This window comes from Lethenteron reissneri, chromosome 24 (assembly GCF_015708825.2).
Source record: "Lethenteron reissneri isolate LAM-NWPU_2019-01 chromosome 24, ASM1570882v1, whole genome shotgun sequence".
Taxonomy (NCBI): Eukaryota; Metazoa; Chordata; class Hyperoartia; order Petromyzontiformes; family Petromyzontidae; genus Lethenteron; species Lethenteron reissneri.
In genome coordinates this window covers 6,963,458-6,985,410 of record NC_083802.1, presented here as the reverse complement: position 1 = coordinate 6,985,410, position 21,953 = coordinate 6,963,458, and the positions used below count along the sequence as shown (strand labels likewise).

General features: G+C 46.2%; 1 protein-coding gene across 1 annotated transcript in view; it reads right to left on the bottom strand.

Annotated features, from left to right (window-relative positions):
* LOC133346473 (lipoxygenase homology domain-containing protein 1-like) overlaps positions 1-21,953 on the bottom strand; it is a 121,404-nt gene that overhangs the window by 6,951 nt on the left and 92,500 nt on the right. Inside the window, 7 exon segments of the mRNA XM_061558084.1 lie at positions 93-248; positions 10,206-10,344; positions 11,855-12,034; positions 12,508-12,693; positions 15,141-15,315; positions 16,284-16,401; positions 20,646-20,773. Of these exon segments, the coding sequence (XP_061414068.1) occupies positions 93-248; positions 10,206-10,344; positions 11,855-12,034; positions 12,508-12,693; positions 15,141-15,315; positions 16,284-16,401; positions 20,646-20,773 (1,082 nt within the window).

The following is a 21,953-nucleotide window of genomic DNA, read 5'->3' as shown; positions in this document are numbered from 1 at the left end:
CATAGAATGCCAAGAGAGTCTTTGACAAAAAGAAGAAAATAAACGGTGGAGGAAAAGTGAGATCTCGGCGCAGGGCCGCCACCACGTCTCACTTGTTTCCTGTCTCGAGGATGAGCAGCACGATCTGCTGCACGTGCCACGTGGCCTCGCTGCGGCTGGACGACTTCTTGCGGGGGCAGTGCCCCAGCACGAGGGACATGATGTCCCCCACGTCTGCCGACTCGAACTCAAACTTGTCCGTGGCTCCCCTGCTCGTGCACAGCACCGCGTACATTTCGTTCATGAACTTAGTGACGAAAATGTGCGAATGCATGTTGAAATTGTTTCGCGCCGTACGCGGCCAACCGTGCTAATACGATATTCGTCGGTGACGTTTTTTTGGTTTATAATTTTAATCAACGACTGTGAGTGGACAAAAGTCTTTTAGCATCAAGCAAGAGCGATGACTTGACTACCGACCAAACGTTCAAGCATGACCGACTATAACAAGATAAAAAGAATTAGTCTGAATGAAGATGCAGACGAAGATAACTTAGACTGCAGTGCACTCAGGCAGAACACATTTTGTAAATTGTCCATATATGGTAAAAAAAGAGTCTTTCAATATTTGTGAGAATAATTTGCATGCCCCTCACACAAACCAACATTTATGAACTCAGAGTGGACTTAAGTTTTGACCACTTTAGTCGACGAGACTAACCACGGGCCAAGTCTCGACTACAACTACATCGGTTGTCGTCGACTTCGACTCAGACTAAAACGTAAATGCCCCACTAAATTAACTGTGTCCGTGTCACAGCCACAGCCGGTGAACGCTTTGCTTCGTCGTGTCCTCGAGGAGGATGGGGGTCACACCTTCAGGAAATCCTCCCGGTGCTTTCGCTGCTACAAGGGGCATCTTTGTTCCCCCGCCCCCACCATCTCCCACTTTCTCCTATTTCCCCATCTATCTCCTCTGCTTTGTTGTGTGACCTCCTCCACGAGCACTACAAGCGGCTGTCTTCTCAAAAGCAATAACTGCATTCTGGCGTGGCGAGCGACGCAATGCCTGCGCGAAATGAATATTATCACGGCCGCCCTGGGAGAGATAAAAAGAGTCGGCATCTCGTGCGACATCTCGTGCATTGTCCTCATCGTTACCAATGCGCATCTCCATCAATGATAAGGTTTCCAGTTAATAAACCCCTTAAATACTGTTAGAGAGGGTGCTGCCAGGGTGTAATGTCTTGCACAGCGGACTTGCAATCTGGAGGTCACTGGTTCGGATCGATCCGCCAGCGTGCCAGGTAAAACAATGGGCAAGTCTCTGGCTATGTATATTCATGTTAACAGGTAAGGCCCCACTGAGCGATATAGCTCCTTTTCAGAAGCGACCTGACCACAAATGATAGCTCAACGAAGTGGCTCATCACGTGGAAATGTATAGCAGACAAATACTCTAAACGCGTGTTTATAAATGTGAACGGTAAAGCCGGAGGACACGGAGAAAAATCCACGTAACCTTGGGGCCAGGGTCGGGATGGAACCCACGACCTGCATACCAGGCGACGGAGTTAACATCCTGCCACCCTGACACCTCAGTGGTATTTCACTATCCAGTGGGGTAAGTGGAGTACTCCACAGTTAGTGGATTGGCAAGTTTCATGTGGCGGGGTAAAGTGTGGGGAGCTCCCATCTGGCATATAAGGTAATACAACCCCCAGTGTCACACTTCTCTATTCTGCACATAACATTTTGGAACGAGGAGGGAAACAGGTCTACAGTTATCTCTCTGTCTAGCTGGTGTCTGTCAGTGGGTTCCATTTGCTGAACATTTTATTCGATGGTGACCTAAGGCAAGAGGGTCACGATGTTGTTCTTCAGGAACTGTTGATGGATTTCGCGTAATGCACAAGGCCGAGTGCTTTTTGTGCACGTTTCAGTGTGTGTTGTTTGCAACTTATGGAGCGTGTTCATTTCCAGATCCTTCTGTTCAGCTAGGCTCTAAGTACGTTCCAGTGTTTGTGCCATGGACCTTGCCTACTGCCCCACTGCATATACAGCTTTCTCCGAGATCTAGAACATTTGAAAAGCTTCACTTCGAACGTGTCCATCTCTGAATTATTTTCATATAGTTAAATGTGTTTTGTTTATATTCTTTACATTATTAGAGATCACTGTGTTATTCCTACCCGTCAATCTACTTTCAAGGTTATTCAGAATTCCACAGCATTTTCTTTTGACGTATCTATACATCCACGATGTTAACGGTTCTGCTGCTACATCCCGCACCTCCAATTAGCACGGTTGGCGACGTACGGTGCGAAAGAAGTTCAACAAACATAGTAAATGGCATGGCAATCACGTCGCTGGCTCTGATTGGTTGATATGTTCGTCGTGCAATATATTTGGTTTACTTTGATCACATTTCAAATAGAAAGTAGGTATGCAGGTGTCATTTGTGTTTTTTATGCCATTTGCTCTCACATTCACCAGGCAACGGAAGAACAACAGTGAATGCCACACGTTATTTTCTAGAACTGAAAGTAAATGAGGGGGGGAGGGGGGGCAATTGCCAGGTCGCTCCCTCAATAAATAGCCGCTGTGCTGAGCTCTTTCTCTCCGGGCCTCCCTTTTAGGATAGTTGCGATTTGCTCTGCGTGGGGGTAGGGTGGGTTTTATTGCAGTTCCTCGCAGGTTTGATGGAGGGGGGGGGGCAGTGACAAGTCCTCCAGGGTGCAAGCGTCGATCAGTGACTCGCACCTTTCCATCTCGAGACTTTAGAGGACAAGGCTAGTGTGGGTTGTGTGATTCCTTAATCTTCTGCCCAGTGGCAGGTCTCTAGCTCACACTCCCTCCAGCCCTGTCCGATCTTAGCTTTGTCTTCATTTCACTGTAGCCCTCCCCCTTCCTTCGAGGCGACGAGCGGCATCTTTCTTTGTTTTTCCTCTTGGCCTCTCTACTGACATCGGTCCAGAACAAACATCATCGAGCTCTCCCCTCTGTGAGAATGTGCCCAATCCGTATCAATACACAAAATAGAAGGTTCGTGTTTATTAAAATTGGGATATTCTGGGGATTTGACTTTATTTTCTATTATTCTATTATTTCCATTCTACGTGACTTTGCCGACCGAACCAAGAAGATGAATCCCTGCAGTCACGAAAGCTTTAAATAGAAATTGACTAAAGTTGTTATTATTACCGGAGACCACGTCTTTCTTACGCAACCCGTGTTACTCCTGCACGTGAGGTTTACTCTATTGCGTAATTGCCCAACGCGTAACTCATCGCGACGTTCACTAGATGTGCGCACCTGTAACACTTGACTTGGATTTGCTGCTCGTGCCACGTTACTTTAATCCAACTTAACTCACCCTAGTACGGTGGAGCATGGTAGTTTCTTCTTTGTATTTGTCGTTACGTTGTTAATACATAAGCCTCTTTCTCTTGTGTATTACTAATTCATAGCTTGTTACGAATTTAATCCGTTGTGCATACCAAGATACTGAGTGTTTTGGATGTTGTCATCTGCTGTTATTTTACATGTCTTGCTTTTAATCCGACTTATTTTCTACCAGAACACTGTAGTGGCAGTCTTTGTCCGGTGTATTATCTCCACATCGTATTGCGACAAACGTTATTCAACTGTAGGGCATATGTGGAGTCGTTTATTGGTGTTATAATCCCATGCATAGCTTGTTGCGATGTACATTGTTTTAATTCAATATATTGACCAAGGTATCTTGTGTTTATAATTGTCACACCTGCTCTGATCTCACGTGCAAGTCAATCCGTCGTAACTCACGCATGATGTGTTTGTAGTATCTATTTTCCATTGCAACTTCCTGTTTGGTGTGTTTGGTAGTAACACATGCTATTTGGATCTGCTGCATTATATTAATTTACAAAATAAGTTTTGTCACTTGCACTGATAACTACTCTTAATTATATCACCAGAAAACCTTAACAGAGTTAACACGATAATTATTTCATCAAACCGTGACATTGAATTGTAACTTTTCTTTAAACCACGTGGAGTGTAAATCATTCCATTCCTATTTTTCAAGCAGTTTGAAGGATCCATACTCTTTGGTTCTTTCGGTAAAGTCACGTAGGTGAAAATAATAATAAAATAAAATAAGGATGTAGTGTTTAATAGATATGTGTTCGAGGGAGAAATACTGTAATCTGTAATTCAGACTTCATGTCTTATTATTTGGTGTCATGGGTTGGAGTACTGCACAAAAACAAAGCAACCAGACATACATTATGTGGTCTTTTTCAGTGGAAGTGTATGCAGAGGCTGCTAGGGAGTTCCATTGTAATATAGAGTAAGCAACTTGGAAATTAGAAAAATACTATATCAGAAGAGCATGTAGATATTCATGAATGGGGTTGAAATACGTAGGGAAACATGTGCAGAATGGAGGATGGCGGGTAACTGAGCTGTGCAATGGAGAGCACATCCACATCTAGAGGAAGAACTGAATCCAGATGCTGAATGAGGCCAAATGTGTGGATATTTCATGTCAGGTATCGACTGTGACAATGTGAGACCTCACACGACTCTAAAACTGCAAGAGGCGATCTGGGATTTAGCTGAAAGGGGGAATGGTGAGGTGTAGTGATATCTACATCACTATCCATCGTGAATCCTGTATATTTATTTGTTTCCCTGGACACCACCCCAACTACATTCCACTTGTGCTCTCATAATCCTGTCATGAGGCGAAGACATTTCCGCGTATAATTATGCAGCAAGTAGTGCACCCCACTATGTGAGAGAACAGCTTGGAATATGACGTTGAACAATTACTTGAGGTTACTTCAATAGCCCTCTTACTCGAGGGGTGAGAGTCCAAATTTAACAAGTTCAAAAATTGCCCGCACATTTGCCCAATTTGGATTATACATTGCAATCATCGCCACACCCCCCCTCCCCGCCCCACTGACAGACTAAGACCCCGATCACTCTTGTAAATTTGACTATCCTGGCCTCATGAGTTCTCACCTAGTTAAACAAAATAAAACTTGAGACTATCCACACGAGGGGCACATATCCCGCAAAGAATGTTTGTCGCATGTCGATTGACCTGAAATGAGGTCTTCGTGAAAATTCTCTTTTAATTGGATGTTTTTTTTGGTGCGTTTGTCGTGAGTCCAACTGAGTTGCAGACTGTACGGAGAAGTTACAGATACGAAGGGTCGGACCCTCACTCGCGTCCCGGCCACGTGTTGATGCCTTCTAGGATGTAGAGCTTTCAGCTTGTAGACGTCGAGCTTCCAGCTTATAGAACGAAGCGACCCCAGTCCCTCTCAGGGACCCACCTGATATCCTCCCGGGTCGGGGCTGGCTCTGCCCAGCCCCGCCCACCTTCTCGAGCGTTCTAGCTCCATCTCGATCCCTCGCGAGAGACACGTGGTCACCCCCTAGCCCCCCCCCCCCACCTGGGGCCCTCTTTATGGACATTCCGGATCACGTGCCTACGGGGTCAACCAGAGTGCCATGGCCCGGGGCAACCCTGCCCCTGGGCTGACACTCTCCCGCTCTCCCTTGTGGGAGCCCGCACTGCACGCCATGCGTGGTGCCCGCGCTATCCCAGCGCTCACCAAGCCCCGCTAGGGCTGGTACTACACCCACCTACGGGGTGTACGCGTTGACGGTACATCGCACGCTGTGCTAGAGCCGGCCTCACACAGCAACCCACCCGGTGCTGTGCTAGAGCCGGCCTCACACAGCAACCCACCCAGTGCTGTCCGCGACGTAGGAACATCGCACGCTGTGCTAGAGCCGGCATCACACAGCAACCCACCCAGTGCTGTGCTAGAGCCGGCATCACACAGCAACCCACCCAGTGCTGTGCTAGAGCCGGCATCACACAGCAACCCACCCAGTGCTGTGCTAGAGCCGGCATCACACAGCAACCCACCCAGTGCTGTGCTAGAGCCGGCATCACACAGCAACCCACCCAGTGCTGTGCTAGAGCCAGCCTCACACAGCAACCCACCCAGTGCTGTGCTAGAGCCGGCCTCACACAGCAACCCACCCGGTGCTGTGCTAGAGCCGGCATCACACAGCAACCCACCCAGTGCTGTGCTAGAGCCGGCATCACACAGCAACCCACCCAGTGCTGTGCTAGAGCCGGCATCACACAGCAACCCACCCAGTGCTGTGCTAGAGCCGGCATCACACAGCAACCCACCCAGTGCTGTGCTAGAGCCGGCATCACACAGCAACCCACCCAGTGCTGTGCTAGAGCCGGCATCACACAGCAACCCACCCAGTGCTGTGCTAGAGCCGGCATCACACAGCAACCCACCCAGTGCTGTGCTAGAGCCGGCCTCACACAGCAACCCACCCAGTGCTGTGCTAGAGCCGGCCTCACACAGCAACCCACCCAGTGCTGTGCTAGAGCCGGCATCACACAGCAACCCACCCAGTGCTGTGCTAGAGCCGGCATCACACAGCAACCCACCCAGTGCTGTGCTAGAGCCGGCATCACACAGCAACCCACCCAGTGCTGTGCTAGAGCCGGCATCACACAGCAACCCACCCAGTGCTGTGCTAGAGCCGGCCTCACACAGCAACCCACCCAGTGCTGTGCTAGAGCCGGCCTCACACAGCAACCCACCCGGTGCTGTGCTAGAGCCGGCATCACACAGCAACCCACCCAGTGCTGTGCTAGAGCCGGCATCACACAGCAACCCACCCAGTGCTGTGCTAGAGCCGGCCTCACACAGCAACCCACCCAGTGCTGTGCTAGAGCCGGCATCACACAGCAACCCACCCAGTGCTGTGCTAGAGCCGGCATCACACAGCAACCCACCCCGTGCTGTGCTAGAGCCGGCATCACACAGCAACCCACCCGGTGCTGTGCTAGAGCCGGCATCACACAGCAACCCACCCAGTGCTGTGCTAGAGCCGGCCTCACACAGCAACCCACCCAGTGCTGTGCTAGAGCCGGCATCACACAGCAACCCACCCGGTGCTGTGCTAGAGCCGGCATCACACAGCAACCCACCCAGTGCTGTGCTAGAGCCGGCCTCACACAGCAACCCACCCAGTGCTGTGCTAGAGCCGGCATCACACAGCAACCCACCCGGTGCTGTCCGCGACGTAGGAACATCACACGCCACGCCCCTCCCGGGCCGGCACCATACAGTGACATCCCCGATGTCACATCCATCCCCGATGTCACTACACATTCACTTGTGACTGAACAGAGACCATCAATTCGCTACAAGTCCCATGGATACAAACCTGGGATCTAGGCAGTGCTGGGTCAGTGCCCTGAGCAATCAGTCACCCGATAACTTCTATGACCTGATTCTTAACTTGTGTTATATTTTAAACACATTTACTGTGTAATCTTTATGCCCAAAAAACACTATTCCATCATTGCAATTAACAATGATTTACAAAGTTTAATGCACGATGGTTTAGGAAATTAGCATTATGTAAAGATAAAATGACATTACCTGAAATATTAGCCGATTGCTCATATACAGTACATATTTTTGTACGGCAATGCTAATGATGAAGGGAGTGAGATGTTGTTAGGTCTGAGAAATCATCATTAGACCTCATTTGCCAGTACCAAAATATAATAATAGGGTTTTCACCCTTTTTTTGCCCCTTTTTTTTCAAGGACAATGCATATATTATCAGAGTGTGCTTTTGTTTGCATTTTGACCACAAGTATTGTGGTTAATGCACACATGATTCCTTGTAAAAAGGTTTCAGTTTTGTTGCCAGTAAAAAGGGGAAAACCTCTATTATTAAATCCATTCAAGTTTAGGTCCTGGGCCTTATGCCACTGCCAACACAATACCCATCTTATTTATAAATGTAATGATGCTTAGTAAGGAAAACAAACTACAGTACACATGATGAAACGTATGGTTACTGTTTAAAGCTAAAATTACCCACTGTACTGTTTATATAAATGAAGATTTAGCTTGAGCTCTGCCCTGTGGCATTGCCACAATCAGTCGAATGCACCGCGCGCTATGTCTAATTTAACTTTGCTTTGAATCAGGCCAGCAGGGGACATAAAACACAGGCCTGGGATGGCCAGCCATAATGGTGATCCCTCTCCCGCCAGCACAAGCCGGCCCCACCCCCACTATGGTGAATTTGCACAACAGGGAAACCAAACAACCCAGAAGCCCTTCACCCATCCCCCAACCCTGCCCCCTCGTCGCCCTTCCCATCCCCCAACCATCCAGCAGCCCAGTTGTGCTAAAATTACAAAGTGTCTATGAGCAAAAGGGGAAACCGTAAACTAAGCTTGAGACATCGCTTCCGTGTCCCGAGGGTGCCGAGAGTAAGTTCGGCTGGAACCCAAATAAAACAAAATGTGCCATTGTTTCTTGTGCAATACAGATAGGCCAGTAAACAAAACAAAATGCTGAATACGAATTGTAATACCGTGTTCAAACACAAATCAATGCGAATGTGTCTTTCTGCTGAAATGAGCGTGGAAATAAATGTCTGTGGCTGCTTATCATTAGGGGGCCGGTCTCCACTGGTAAAAATGTAAAAAAAAAATCCCTTAATACCTAAAACCCTTTAATACTTACCTGCTCCTCATACAGATTATAAAATGCACACACAATCCCCTCCCTTCCCCCATCCCTGCGGGCTTCTGTGCCCCAACAATATTATTTACGCAACTGCCTGTGCTGCTCACTGGGGCTTGGGCTATGTAAGGGGTACGTGGTGGTGGTGGTGATGATGCATCGAAGCGTGAGTGCAGTGAGAAGTGATTATTTTTGATTGATGCACATTACATGAAAATTAGTCTATGCTTACATTTAGGTTAAGGTGACAAACCAACACGTACACGTGAGACTGGAAATACTAGTGACAATTACAAACACGAAATGAAATACAAGGGCAGAGGAATACATTTTTGCCGTTGAATCGTGATCCTGAATCGTCGTAAATTCACTTGGGGGGGGGGGGGGTATATTACAGCCAAGAAAATCTAATATTTGGTATGTAATGCTATTTACTTATTATTGTGCTTAACCAAAATAGACCTTAATAAAACAAAGCTTGCCGTTTTCAAATGCAGGTCCGCGTTAAAGTGTCTTCACGTTGAAATGAGAGTCGGGTGGTGCAACATCCTTGCCGATGGCTCTGGTTGTGGTGGGTGACCACAGTTCACCCCCATAGCACGACCCACTGTCTTCACTCTCAACAAAGTGGCACTCGTGGTATTAACCCGCGGAGGACGATGGGTTGAATTGATCCCCGGACTCATGACCTCTCCGATTGTGAGTCGAGCAACTGTGCCGCGGGGCCACTAGACCAGTGTTGGAATGGGGAATGCTGCCACCAGACAAATAGTATCTCAATTGTGGGATCGGTCTCACAATGTGAAGAAATGCCCTTCCAGAATTCTCTCAGCCAGCAGTCACCATCCCCTCCAACCCTCTCCCCCACGACTCGGACTGGTGACCTTCTGATCCAAGAGCACTGCCAGATCGTCACGCAGTCAGCAATTTGTTAATACTGTTTAAATATAAACCGTAACTATAATTAAGTGGTATTTACTCATTATGGAAAGCCTTTCTCAAGCCTTAAGACCTTTCCCACAGGGATGTATGGTCAATTCTCTTTTAAAAGAGTATTTCGCAGGTGGGTAAAAACTACAGTGCCAAGAGAAAACCCACTCATACATGAATGGGGGCCTAGTACTGAAACTTGGTGTCATGCTTCACTGCCCTTGCAGCTCAGGGTCCCACAAAGCCTCTATCTCTGCTCCGAAGTCACTGTGTAACGCACACGCACGTGTGTGCCACCATGCCTGGTGATACATCCCCTCTGTACGTCCTGGTGCGTTCCCAGCAGAGGTTCTCAAAAGAGTAATAGCGGCAGGAATAGAAACGAGTGGCTGCGTCAAAATATCCCAAATTACAAAAAGGAAAAACCGGTCAAGCAGGTTAGGTAATTCAATAATATACACCTTTCAAGGAATAAGCCACTCTTGACCTATTTCTCGCCTAAACTGCTCAGAAGTGTATCGCGCTGGTGACAGGAGATGCCGCTTGTGTAATGTTTGCGACCTTGCCGCAAGGACAGATGGGGCCCAGCTTTTTTGTTATTCGATCACAGCTAGGCTTGAAGTCACGTCCCCGCAGTTCAAAGGCACGAAATTACCAGTGCGTGCATATGAAGCGGGGTACAGGCCTCTCCCGCCTGCACATTTGGGTTACCTTTGAAATCGGCGTGCCTTTGATGAGTTTTCCAGGAGGAACTCTTCTGATCTCTTCTTCTTCCCTTCCAGGACGAGCCACACATTTTCCTTTGTGTCGGCGCCTTCGCTATCACCGGTCACAACTGTGATTTCGAACGCTGGAACCAAAACGAGCTTCCCATCAGCAAGGGCAAACAATAATATTTTCTATAATGGTGCGAAATAACCTTTACATATTCTTAAAGTAAATATATATGATTGGGATTTAGAAAAGTGTCCAAATATTAACATGTACATTATTTCCATTCAGTTGTGTTTTTTTTCAAAGATGACAACTCTCGTCTTCTCAGAAGGTGTTAACGATTTATTAACGTAGTCAAGATAATGCGCTAAGTTGCTCCCCAACTAAGTGTCTACCAATTGTTAAAAATGCATTCTGCCACCGAACCAGTGTTTTGACTTGGATGTTATCAGTAAATGTATACCGAATGTGTCACGAGAGTCACATCGTGAAGCGAAGAAATGTTCTTCTGAAAATGTTCACAAGCCAGCAGAGAATGTTCCCAGAATATGACACCAAACAAACCCCTCCTGGTGTCACTTCAGTAGGCCTCTGACCTAACACTAGATGACAGGCCTTCATGTCCTGTAAAGATTGGTTTATACATGTGAACCTTCTGAAAATAGCTAGGCTGAATTTAGTAAAAAAAAAACAACACTGACAAAATTAATATTGATGAGTGTTTTTTTGGTGCAATTGTTGGAGTGCAGCCTCAGATAAGTAACTGACCCCACGTAAAGATTAGGTTGTGAGCATGGTTGGCTGCTCAGCTTTGAACCCAGGATCTCATCGGTAAGGGTTCAGTGCTCTGATACAGGGATTACTGCCCTGAGCTATCCGAGCACTTCCCAGCTTGTAACGTTTGAATTTCCTTTGTCTCTGTTTGCCATTCTTCACCCGTTAAAGAGTGCAACGGAAATATACACAATGCATCTCTAAAAATGGCCATGTAACCTTATCCAAGGCAATGTCTTTGATTGATAATTTAATTGCTGCCTCCCTCTTCAGGATCCCTTTTGAACAATACCGTGATCAGCCTCAGGGCCTCATCCTTGTCTCATGCATAACGTGGGTTCCTATGCTCGGCTCTCTTCTGAGTACGGTTTGCTGGTCGCCACCATAAAATTGCGCCTCTGTAAGCCAGATGAGCCTTTGGCCATGGGGCTTCGCGTTGATTTGTGTAATTTATTTATAAACAGCACTGAGCAGGCACAAAAAACCAGGGTGTTCAATTGCAAGCATCGCATTATCAAAGGCTCTTTCGACTAGCCACAGTGAGCTGCGATATAAAAGAGGCATTTTAATGGAAATCTATACTTCACAGCTTCGTTTCATTTATTTTATAAAACATAAAAAAAAAAATCACTTTATCATTTAATTGGCACAACTATAATTTTTTGGACAATCGGGTTACGGTTCGCCATTTCTTTTTTACACTCACGCTGGGACGACCGCGATTGAGTTTTCCCCTGGTTCTGTAAGGAACGTAGAAACAATTTAATCTTTTCGACTGTACCCAATTTAAGCCCTATTTAATTAACCCGGAAAAGAAAATAATTTAAAAGCATTTCTTTCAATTGATGCCACAGCCTGCCCCCGCCTCATACTCAGGACGTCCTTGGCAGAGGCTGTGGCCTTGCGGTTGGCGTTGACGCAGCTGAGCTCTCGCAGCGTCTGGTGGTCGTCCTCGTTGGCAGCGAGCCAGCGGTCGCAGTGGAACTTGAACGTGGTGCCCAGGGTCTCGTCCCGCACCTCCACATACTCCAGGTGCCAGCCCGCGCAGATTCCTACGGGCAGCCGTGGACATGCTCATCGTCAAAATTCCGCAATCGTGTGATGATCTATCTTTTCCTCGGAAAACAGTTCCTTGACCACTCCACCGATTTAAATAAATGAGGTAACATTTGAAAGCTTATATCGTTTAGGAAATGACAATAACATTTGACCTTTGACTGGGTAATTTGGCATATCGGCCTAGCTATTGCTCACCTACTCTATAGTTTAAAATAACCCCACGGCCCTCCGATTCAAATCATGAAACAGAGGGGTGTGTTGTGGGGGTGGGCGGTCACTGCTCAATCTCAATGTATAATCCTTGGATTGAATCGTCCTGAATTGTAACAATTTCTCAAGTTGCGAGTATAGGGATGCATCACTGGTCGAGGGAATCTCTGATAGGGGGGGAGAAGAATCGATGAACCAATGAAGTGATCCATGCGGCCTCTGAGCTAGAGGATGAGTGGGGGTCCCTCGCCCTGACCTGTGTTGTCGTGCCAGATGCGCAGCTTGACCAGCTCGCCCAGGCTCAGCATGTCGGGGAAGGAGAAGACGTCGGTGCGTCCCCGCTCAAACTTGTTGCCATTGTTGGATTCCTTCAGGTAGATCGTGCCCGAGTCTCCGTGCTCTCCGAACAGGATGATGTACACGTTCGCGTCCGTGCCGGCGCCTGCGTTTGTTTGATTGCAAACATCATTTGTGTCCGTAGAAGAGGGAGCAGATGAGCAGAACAATACAATTATTAGAATAATAATTTCTTGCCGGCTGGTACTGCGGTTATAGCACTCAACTCGCAGCCGGTAGGTTGCAAGTTCAAACCTTGACCAAGGGTCGATTGAGACATTTATTCCTCCAGGGTTGATACAATATGTTTATGTGAGAAGGCACAGAGGTGGCTACGTGGCTCAGGAGACTCATCACGGCCTTGTTGTAGCACTGAGATGGGGCAACTGAGATCCTGGGTTAAAATCCGGGCAGTCACCCTTGATTAAAATTATATTTTAAGCGTAACTAGTTGATAGTTTCAGGCTGGTCATACTGATGGCACAAAATAATCCATGACGTTAGGTTTGGTCTTGCACTTCATTGAGAAAAATTCCAACTCTGGGGGGAAATAAAATAGGTTTCATGTGACAAACATCTCTGCCGTAGCAGGGCACGTGGCAAAGTGCAGCGGATAAGAGCAGACTTGATATGATTTCAGAAGTAACTCCACAATATCTAACAGGGTGTGATGCACTGCACCGCCGAAAGATCTGAATAAAGATTGTCTTCATCTCATGAGGTACAAGCGGTATTTGTTTTTAAACATAAAAATAATGACCATGCACGACTGGGCTCGCCCGTAGTAATGTGGAATTTACATCATTGGCTTAAAGTCTCAATAGAGGTGACCACCATCCAACGTTAGTTTGCACATGAAGCCATTAAAAAGGTAAAGTAATTTAAGTGGATTTGTCTCAGGAACTAAATACCATTCAATCCATCAGCTTATTCATATTATGCAAGCAGCATGATTTTCGTACTGTTTTCAGTTCACACAGACCTCATCTGCATCATGACAATGTCTCGCTGTCTGATCAAGTCAAAATGTCTGCCTGCTGAACGACGTGCTGGCATGCCAATACGTGCTGGGTGGAAATTCTAGTGGTGGAAATTCTACATTTCTATAGCCAATTATCCTCAAGGCTAACCACTGTTGATCTCCCACAAAGTGGTACAGTACTAAGTTCATTGGACCCAGAGGGATGATGGGCTCAGTCAACCTCTGAGCAGGAACCCTATGAACCTTCTGTGCTTGAGGTGGGCACTGCCACAGGACTACCGAGCTGTGCGAGTAAAACATCTATGAGCACGGCGAGTGATTGAAGCACTTACGGAAATGTAGACTGGTTGATCAATGTTTCTGTGCGCACTGACTCACTCTCATCTATCCCTCATTCTCGTTCGGTCACTTCCTCATCACGCTATTACACGCACAGTCATTGGTCCCAATAACTTCACACGTTGATACCTCTGCCAGTGTAAAGGACTCTAACTACCAGATTCTCTGTTTCCTTGCATCCATGCTGTGTTCAACTACCTCATTCTAAGCCACAACATCTCTTGTATTTTCATCTCCCTCGAATTGTATCATTTCCCACCTTCCGATAACCTTGTCTAGTTCAAGAATCGTGTCAATTCCTATTCCTATCTAGGCCATGTGTGCCGGCATCATGGGTCCAACATTTCCAACATCGAAAATGCCTAGCAAATTACGTAATTGGGTGAAGCCACGCAACAAAATCGTCCCGCACTGTGAAACGACATGAAACTATACAGTAATCGTCTGTGAAACATAGTGCCTTCATGGTAGCCTTGCTCTATAATAATAGTGTGAATATCAAACGTACTAAATATCATTGGTAATATTATCATCCGTGGTCTAAATGTATTGTTTTAGATTTTATTTATAGTATTAATATTTTTAATCAGATTCGAAGCTTTCGTGACTGCAGGAATTACTCTTTGGTTCTTACGGTAAAGTCACGTGACTTTCCCGAAAGAACCAAAGTGTAATATTTTTAATGTTTGGTAAATTCCAACAATAAAGTTGCCATCCGGCGTTACAGGTCGTGAACATTTTTATTTACAGAATTTATTGTTGGGATTTTATAGGGTTGGCTGAACTTCATTCAAAATGAACACATGGGGAGTGGACAAATTGAGGTTGGGGGGGGGGGGTAAGAATGGTTCACAAACATATGGGAGGGCTAGGAGCTGCAAATATTTGCTGGCGGTGGCGCGGGGGAGGGAAACATCTCATACAGTTAACCCTTTCCTGTTCCGATGACGTAGTTTTCTTCCCATTCCGAAAGGAATAGGAATTAAAAGACCACGCGGGAGGGCGTGTAGCACAGTTTAGCAGCATGCTATCATAGAGTGTTGTCATGTCGTTACAGTTCTCTGCGGTGAGTACAGTACAATGACTTTAAAAGCAGCAGCGCTATGCCTCTGAATAAAATGAATACTGAGCCGCTCGCGGATTGCGAGATTCAGCGGTGAACGGAACCCGCCCTGCAACTTGCAAACGTCTCGGAAACGGGACAGGGGTCAACTGGGACTGTGCTTGGTGACCTGCGGCATCGCTGGTGCGCACGGTGACAGTGTATGTGGAGAGGCCGATCGTGGGCTCGTCGTCCACGACGGCCGCCATCTCGCGGATCAGCTTCTTGTCCCCGTGCGTGCGCGAGAGCCAGTCGCCCAGCAGGAAGGAGGTCACCTCCTCCGTGGCCAGGTTCCTCATCTCGATCTGCGCTCGAGCGCAAACAGCATGCAACACGTGCACCACTGTTACCAGGTCTCGGGGAAAAGCATTTCGAGACTGATACATGATAACCCCGCGTATTTCCACGACACGGCATAAAAGGGAATGGTGTGGCGAGGACCGTGCCTTCCCAGCGCTGGTGTTTACATGTTGCACCTTTTAAGGCTGAGTCGACCCAAGTGAGGGCTGGAACAGGTTCAAACAACACTTCTCACTGATGTTTGGCAATTGAAAGGAATTTAAGTGAGATTGCTCGGATCATAGAACAATATGTATCCATTGTGCCACAATTATACGTAAAAATTGGCATGTATACGTGTAAGTGCACATTCACACATTTGTCTTGTCTCCGTTAATAGCAACGATCCTTACCATTCAACAACAACAGCCGCCACTAAGAGGTGGTGACGTCACCACGGTGCCTGTGCCAGGCCAGGTGCACTTTAAGGCCATGTGAAGTGTCAAAAGCTCACTGACAGGTCACGGGACAGACCCAGGTGCCATGGGTTGACTGAGATGACTGGCAGATGCACCAGCTGTGCCCCCTGTGCTAACTTTCTGCATTTTAGCCACCCAGCCTTGCGCTCGTTGTAGTGAGGGTCGCTCCTCTGCCCTCTATTGCTATCGGAGAGCGACTGCCTCCAACTGCCCAGTCGCATCCTTCACGATCCTCCTCCACAGAGGCCGATCTAGACACCGCTGGTACCAGTCTTCGGCAAGTCTACTCAGTTTCACATCCTCTTGTACGGCATCAGTCTATCTCTTTTCCACCCTGTGTTGTGCCCGTTTAGCCCCCTCTATCCGGCCAAACAGAAGTTGCTTGGGCATGCGGTGGCTGGGAATGCGAGCTACATGACCCAGCCCCAAGCACACACAAACACACACGTACAGCTGCAGAACGCCAGGATGCACCAAGCAATGCACACGCTCACGCACACCCATGCCCCGGACACCTTCTGCAGATTCCAGTCCGGCCGGCAGCCTTTTCCTGAGCTCCTCACGCGGATCTTCCTCAGCGGGGAGATGTCATCAATTTCCATCATGAGGATGTCTGTCTGGCCCCTCTCGAACCTGGACCGTGGCAATTCACAGGTACAAATCCCCACAAAACCCGGTCAGTTTGTCCTGTTATTGGTTCGATATATGGCCAATGCTACAGTAATGTATTTACAGGCACATTGCAGACCTATTTGGACATGTGGTATATTTGGTGTATGGTATGGATGCTGTGTTTGAGCCAGAGAGATGGACTCTTCTTCTTGGTTCTTTCGGTAAAGTCACGTAGAAGGGAAATAATAAAATTATAAAAATAAAACATAATAAAATAATTCTCACGACGTTTCGGCCACAACGCAAACAGCCGTCCTCAGGTGAAGAACAGGTCTGTCGGAAAGACAGCATCTGAATGAAACACCACCAGGCTTGGAGCGTATATTTAAGCTGGGTTGGAGGGGGTAAGAGCGCCTTGACAAAAGAATTTGCATATCAAGAGGAATTTAGCATATTTATGGGATGGACTCTTAACAAGGAAACGTGTAGCGTGATGCTCGGGACTCAGGGGTCAGAGCACCGAGCTGACAATAGCGAGAGACTCGGTTTGGATCCGGTCAGACAACCACGATTAAAACAGGTTCTCAAGTGTAGCGAATTGAAGTCTCCAACCTGGTTGCAGTGACTGGAACCTCTCCCCATTATATGAAATAAAATAACAAATTCACTTAGTTTCGCTAATTCAATCTCTGAGAGTTAGAATTTTCCATCCGACTGACATGCGACAAACATGTTATGCGGGGAATTGAAACGTGTGCCCCTCAGTTGTATAAAGAGGTCGATTGAAGTGACCTCAGAGGTCGCTGTGTGACATCATCCATCTTTGACACGGGATGATACACTGTTAGCCTGGAGATTTCTGAATGAAAATACCATCGTGTTATGCCATGATGCCTATCGTGCATTTGGAATATAATTTGTATGTCTGTATGTATGTATGCTGAACTTATTTTGCATTGTACTTAGCCAACCGTGCTAATCAGACATTTTGGGGATAAGCAAACACAATTTTAACTCGTAATTTCATTGTAATATATAGGAAAGTAACTTGGAGGTTGGGAGTAGAAGATGATAAAGTACATTGGCGATTAAATACATTTTGGAATAGGAGGTTGTGTTGGGTGTGCCACATGTCCGGTTTGGAGGAGGGCAGGATTCTGAGAAAGGCAATAGAAGGGGGGGGGGGGGGGTATCCAGAGGCCAGCAACTTAGGAGGAGACCAAACCCCACGGGGTGTGATATCATTGCAAGAGCAGACTTTGGAGGTCAAGCGTCGACTGTGCAAAAGTTGTGTTTTCTCATAAAAGTCTGGAAGTGGCGAGGTGTGGCGGCATCAATAGAATCGGCCATAACCACACATCTTCACTTTATTAATCTCTCAGGCGGGCGCTAAAGTGCTGTGCAAGTATATTTACATTCTAATAAATATAAAACAACACTGATGCTGCAGTTTGTGTTTGTTATGTTCTGTGATCTGTGCTTTGGCTTTTTTTGCAGTGAAATTGACTACTTGTGTTTGACAGCACACCATGGATTATAAGTAATGAGTCATTTTGATTTTTTGAGATCTATTTTTTACTTTTCTCAAGAGATTCTCATTCCAAAAAGAGATATATTTTTTTTCATCTTCAAACACGGTTCATGAGTATCACACGTCATTGGATAGCTTACAGATGTGTGTAAAATAAGATAAAATGTAATTTGTTACATTTTCAAAAGAGACAATTTCATTGGGCTCTCACCCATATAAATAAAGGCCTCACACAATACTATCACTATCATTTAGATAATACATTGGTCAAATATTATTTCATTAGTTTATCAACAAGAACTTACGAGAAGTATAAAATTTTACTTTTCTTCAAAAATGTCCTACCTTTCTATCGCTGCTCCACGGAAGGGCCATCAGTGCGCTGTCTACTTACTGCTGTCTACTTACTGCTGTCTACTTACTGCTGTCTACTTACTGCTGTCTACTTACTGCTGTCTACTTACTGCTGTCTACTTACTGCTGTCTACTTACTGCTGTCTACTTATTGCTGTCTACTTACTGCTGTCTACTTACTGCTGTCTACTTACTGCTGTCTACTTACTGCCTATTTTCAGCCTACAGGTAGACGCTATTAGCGCAGAAAGAGGGATTGAGGATTATATGATATGAATGCCAGTCTCCTTGGCTTATGGGGTATTGTTTTCAGAGCCATGGTCAAGCTCTGGCCCACATTAGCATCGAAGCTGTCTTGGCACCAGCAATGCGTACATGGGCCCAGGATATCAGACATGAGCCAGCATTGTGGCAGCAGTTCGATATGAACGCCAGTTTAAGGAGACGTGGACATCAGCACAATATACTTCTGTATATTTATTGTGTTGGAGGAATGGGTGTTTTAATATACTTTTCATGCAATATTTGAAACACCACTTTTAAAAAGTGTTTTTACTTATTCCTGCCAGATGAGCCACCTCACCTTGACTACATCCCCACCTAGTAACGTAGCACCGTAACACACGATAGCACATGTGACAGAATATGAAACTTAGTGGGGGAATTTTATGCCGATCTCCACAGAAAAGAAACCAAATAGCACAAGGATCAGGCCAATTATCAAATGAATAGGAGAACGTCCCAGATGTCACACTTGAGGAATTCAACTTCTGTTCTTTGCAGTATAAAAATAAGAAAAAAACTCCTGGATCAAATGGAATAACCATGGGCATCACCAATAGGACGAGCTGTTCACACCTATTCATTCAATGTTTTAACAGGAATTAAATACTTCAATGCCCCGAACAGTCTTTTGGAGACAAAGCTGACTTAAAGAGTTACAAACCGATTAGATTCCTATCACGTGTACATACAATTCGTCACGAAGATCAATGTGAATAGAATAATGAACAATTTAGAGGCCAACCAAGCACATGACCAAGCTGGATTTAGGCAAGGGGGCTTCTTGACAAAAGAAGAAGCATGCACACTGTGAATACGATTCTGGAAAACAGTAATGTAAGTCAATAGCATTATGCGTTTATTTTAGAGATTATAAACATGCATTCGACTCAGTGGAAATGTATGTATTGATCCAAATCCTCACAAAATAAGGCCAGATTATAAAAAACACTCCATTAAGAAAATAACAAAATACAAATCACTAGGGGAGTCAGTCATGGAGATACGCTTTCTTCAAAGTTATTGACAGTGACATTTGAAGATGTTCTTTTAAATGTATTGGGTACCACGGTCGTGAGATGTTAACTACTTCGCCTGGTATACAGGAGGTCATGGGTTCAATCCCGACATTTGACGCCTGCTGTATATTTGGAGTTTGCATGTTTTTCTCCCCATGCTCGCGTGTCCTTTTCTCCGGGTCCTCAGGTTTTTCCCTCCACATTTAGAAACCTGCATTTAGAGTATGTGGCGGTTATACATTTCCACATAAGCCACTGTGTTGAGCTATCATTTGTGGCCAGGTCGCTTCTGAAAAAGAACTACGCAGCTCAGTGGGGCCTGCCTGATGATTATAAAGACTAGTTTAATCGTTTTTAACTGTCACATTTTCTGATGGCTTCGTGATTATAACAAGCAACGGAAAATGAGCTATTATTGAAGGACATAATGAAGACGTGTGCGAAGAGAGGCAGAACGAAGCGTGCAGGGGGTGCATGCTTGGAAGTACACCGAGATACAGAAGGAGAAAGATGTCGACAAGAGCGCAAAACGAAATGAGAGATATCACGTTGAATGTGAATAAATAACAATGATCAAATAGACGACGGCCGTTGGGCAAGATAGGCTTTAGTAGCAGCCAGAGGAAAGGACACATCTCTGAGGCCATCCATCGTGTAGATGGAGCGATGAGATCTGCCCACGTGCAAGAGCGTGACAGATCGTGCGAGATCATGAGGGATGGCGACGACTTGAGGAGTCCTTCACTCAGGAGTGGATAGATTACGGCAGGAGATCATGATGATGATGATCGTGAATCTTCACGTTACATGGGTCACATATCATACCTCCCCCCACACACACACAACTTATCGTGACCAAATTGTGAACCATAACTAAAATCGATTAATCGATTTTGATTAACTTATTTCGCACCATACGTAGCAAACTTCGCTAATCAGAGGTCCTGGGGAAGGACAACAAACTAAACACAAAAATCAGTTGCGCATACAGGTGTAGTTGCTGGATTGAGATGGCTGAATCGCAATTGCCTTGCTGTTGCTGCAAATGTGGTTTGGTGGTGAGATGTCGGAGCCAGTACCGGTCTCCGTTCTTGTCCAGGGACATTTCTTCGGTCGAGCCCAGCACTCCGAACACGGTGAGGAAGAGCTGCGCGTCTGTGCCGGCACCACTCTCGTCTGCCGTCTCCACAGCAACCTCGTAGAGCACCTAACGTCGCGAGGGACACGAGGAGGAGGAGGATGAGGAGCGGCAGGAAAGCAGTGCTGCGTCGAGGCGGAGAAACCACGAAAATCCGACCGCGACCGTGTCAAACCAGAATTGTGCACGATCTCGTCACATCCCGCATACTGGAAGATGTACGCACGTATGTTGAACTTGTTTTGCAGCCGTACGTAGCCAACCGTGCTAATCGCAGGTGGGGTGATAAGACAACAAACTAAACACGAGATAAGGATGGTTGAGCCCTGTATGAATGGGTGACCGCGGTTGGCTTGGGCTGCGAGGTGACAGGAGATGGCAGTGAACCATTGATTCTTGAGTCCATATTTGTAGAGCGTTGAGTGGCATCTCCTCCGTTGTTGATTTTCTCCAGGCAATATATTTTATTCCAAACAGAACTGAAATTGGCCAATTATCCAAATGCGGACCATCCTGAGAAGAGTCTTCAGTTTCAGCGAGGCGTTTCCTGGATGAGAGACCACCTTGAAAATAACAGGTATTATAGGCTGCTGCTGTGCTGTGTCAGCAGAGGGCAGTACACAAAAATGAATCGTGAGACTATAGTAGTATGCTCCAATGTCTGTTCACCAATCCACACTGACCAACCCACACTGACCAAAGTGGTGAAGTATGGTCAACATAACCTCCACGACTCGCACAGTATTGGGAGGCCCTCGTCCATGAGTGGATTGACAATTTGAGCTGTACATGTTGGAACCAACAGCGCTTGTGCCAAACAGCCACATTTCAAAAATTTCAAAACATGCGTCTATATTGTGTAGATTATTTTGCTGCTATAAATTTCCACGTGAAGCCATTTCGTTAAGCTATCATTTGCATCCATGTTGCTTTGAAGAAGCTAATAGCTCAGTGGGCCTTACCTGGTAAGATAAAAAATAGTTGAGTTTTATTTGTATACATTTTTGAAGTGATTTGTTTACCTTTCCTATGCCATGTTGTGTTTTTGTATTTTTAGTTTTTGTGAAGTTCTGACCCGCCCCTACTGGACATCTGTGAAAAACAGCTTCATAGCTCTTAGGATTCCTCCAGTATAAATAAAGATTCTGATTCTGAGCCCATGGAGAGACTGGCCCTCACCATAGCAATGGAGAAGTCCCTTCAAAGGATCAAAAGTGCCTACAATTCACCCTGTCCTCTCCCTCCCATG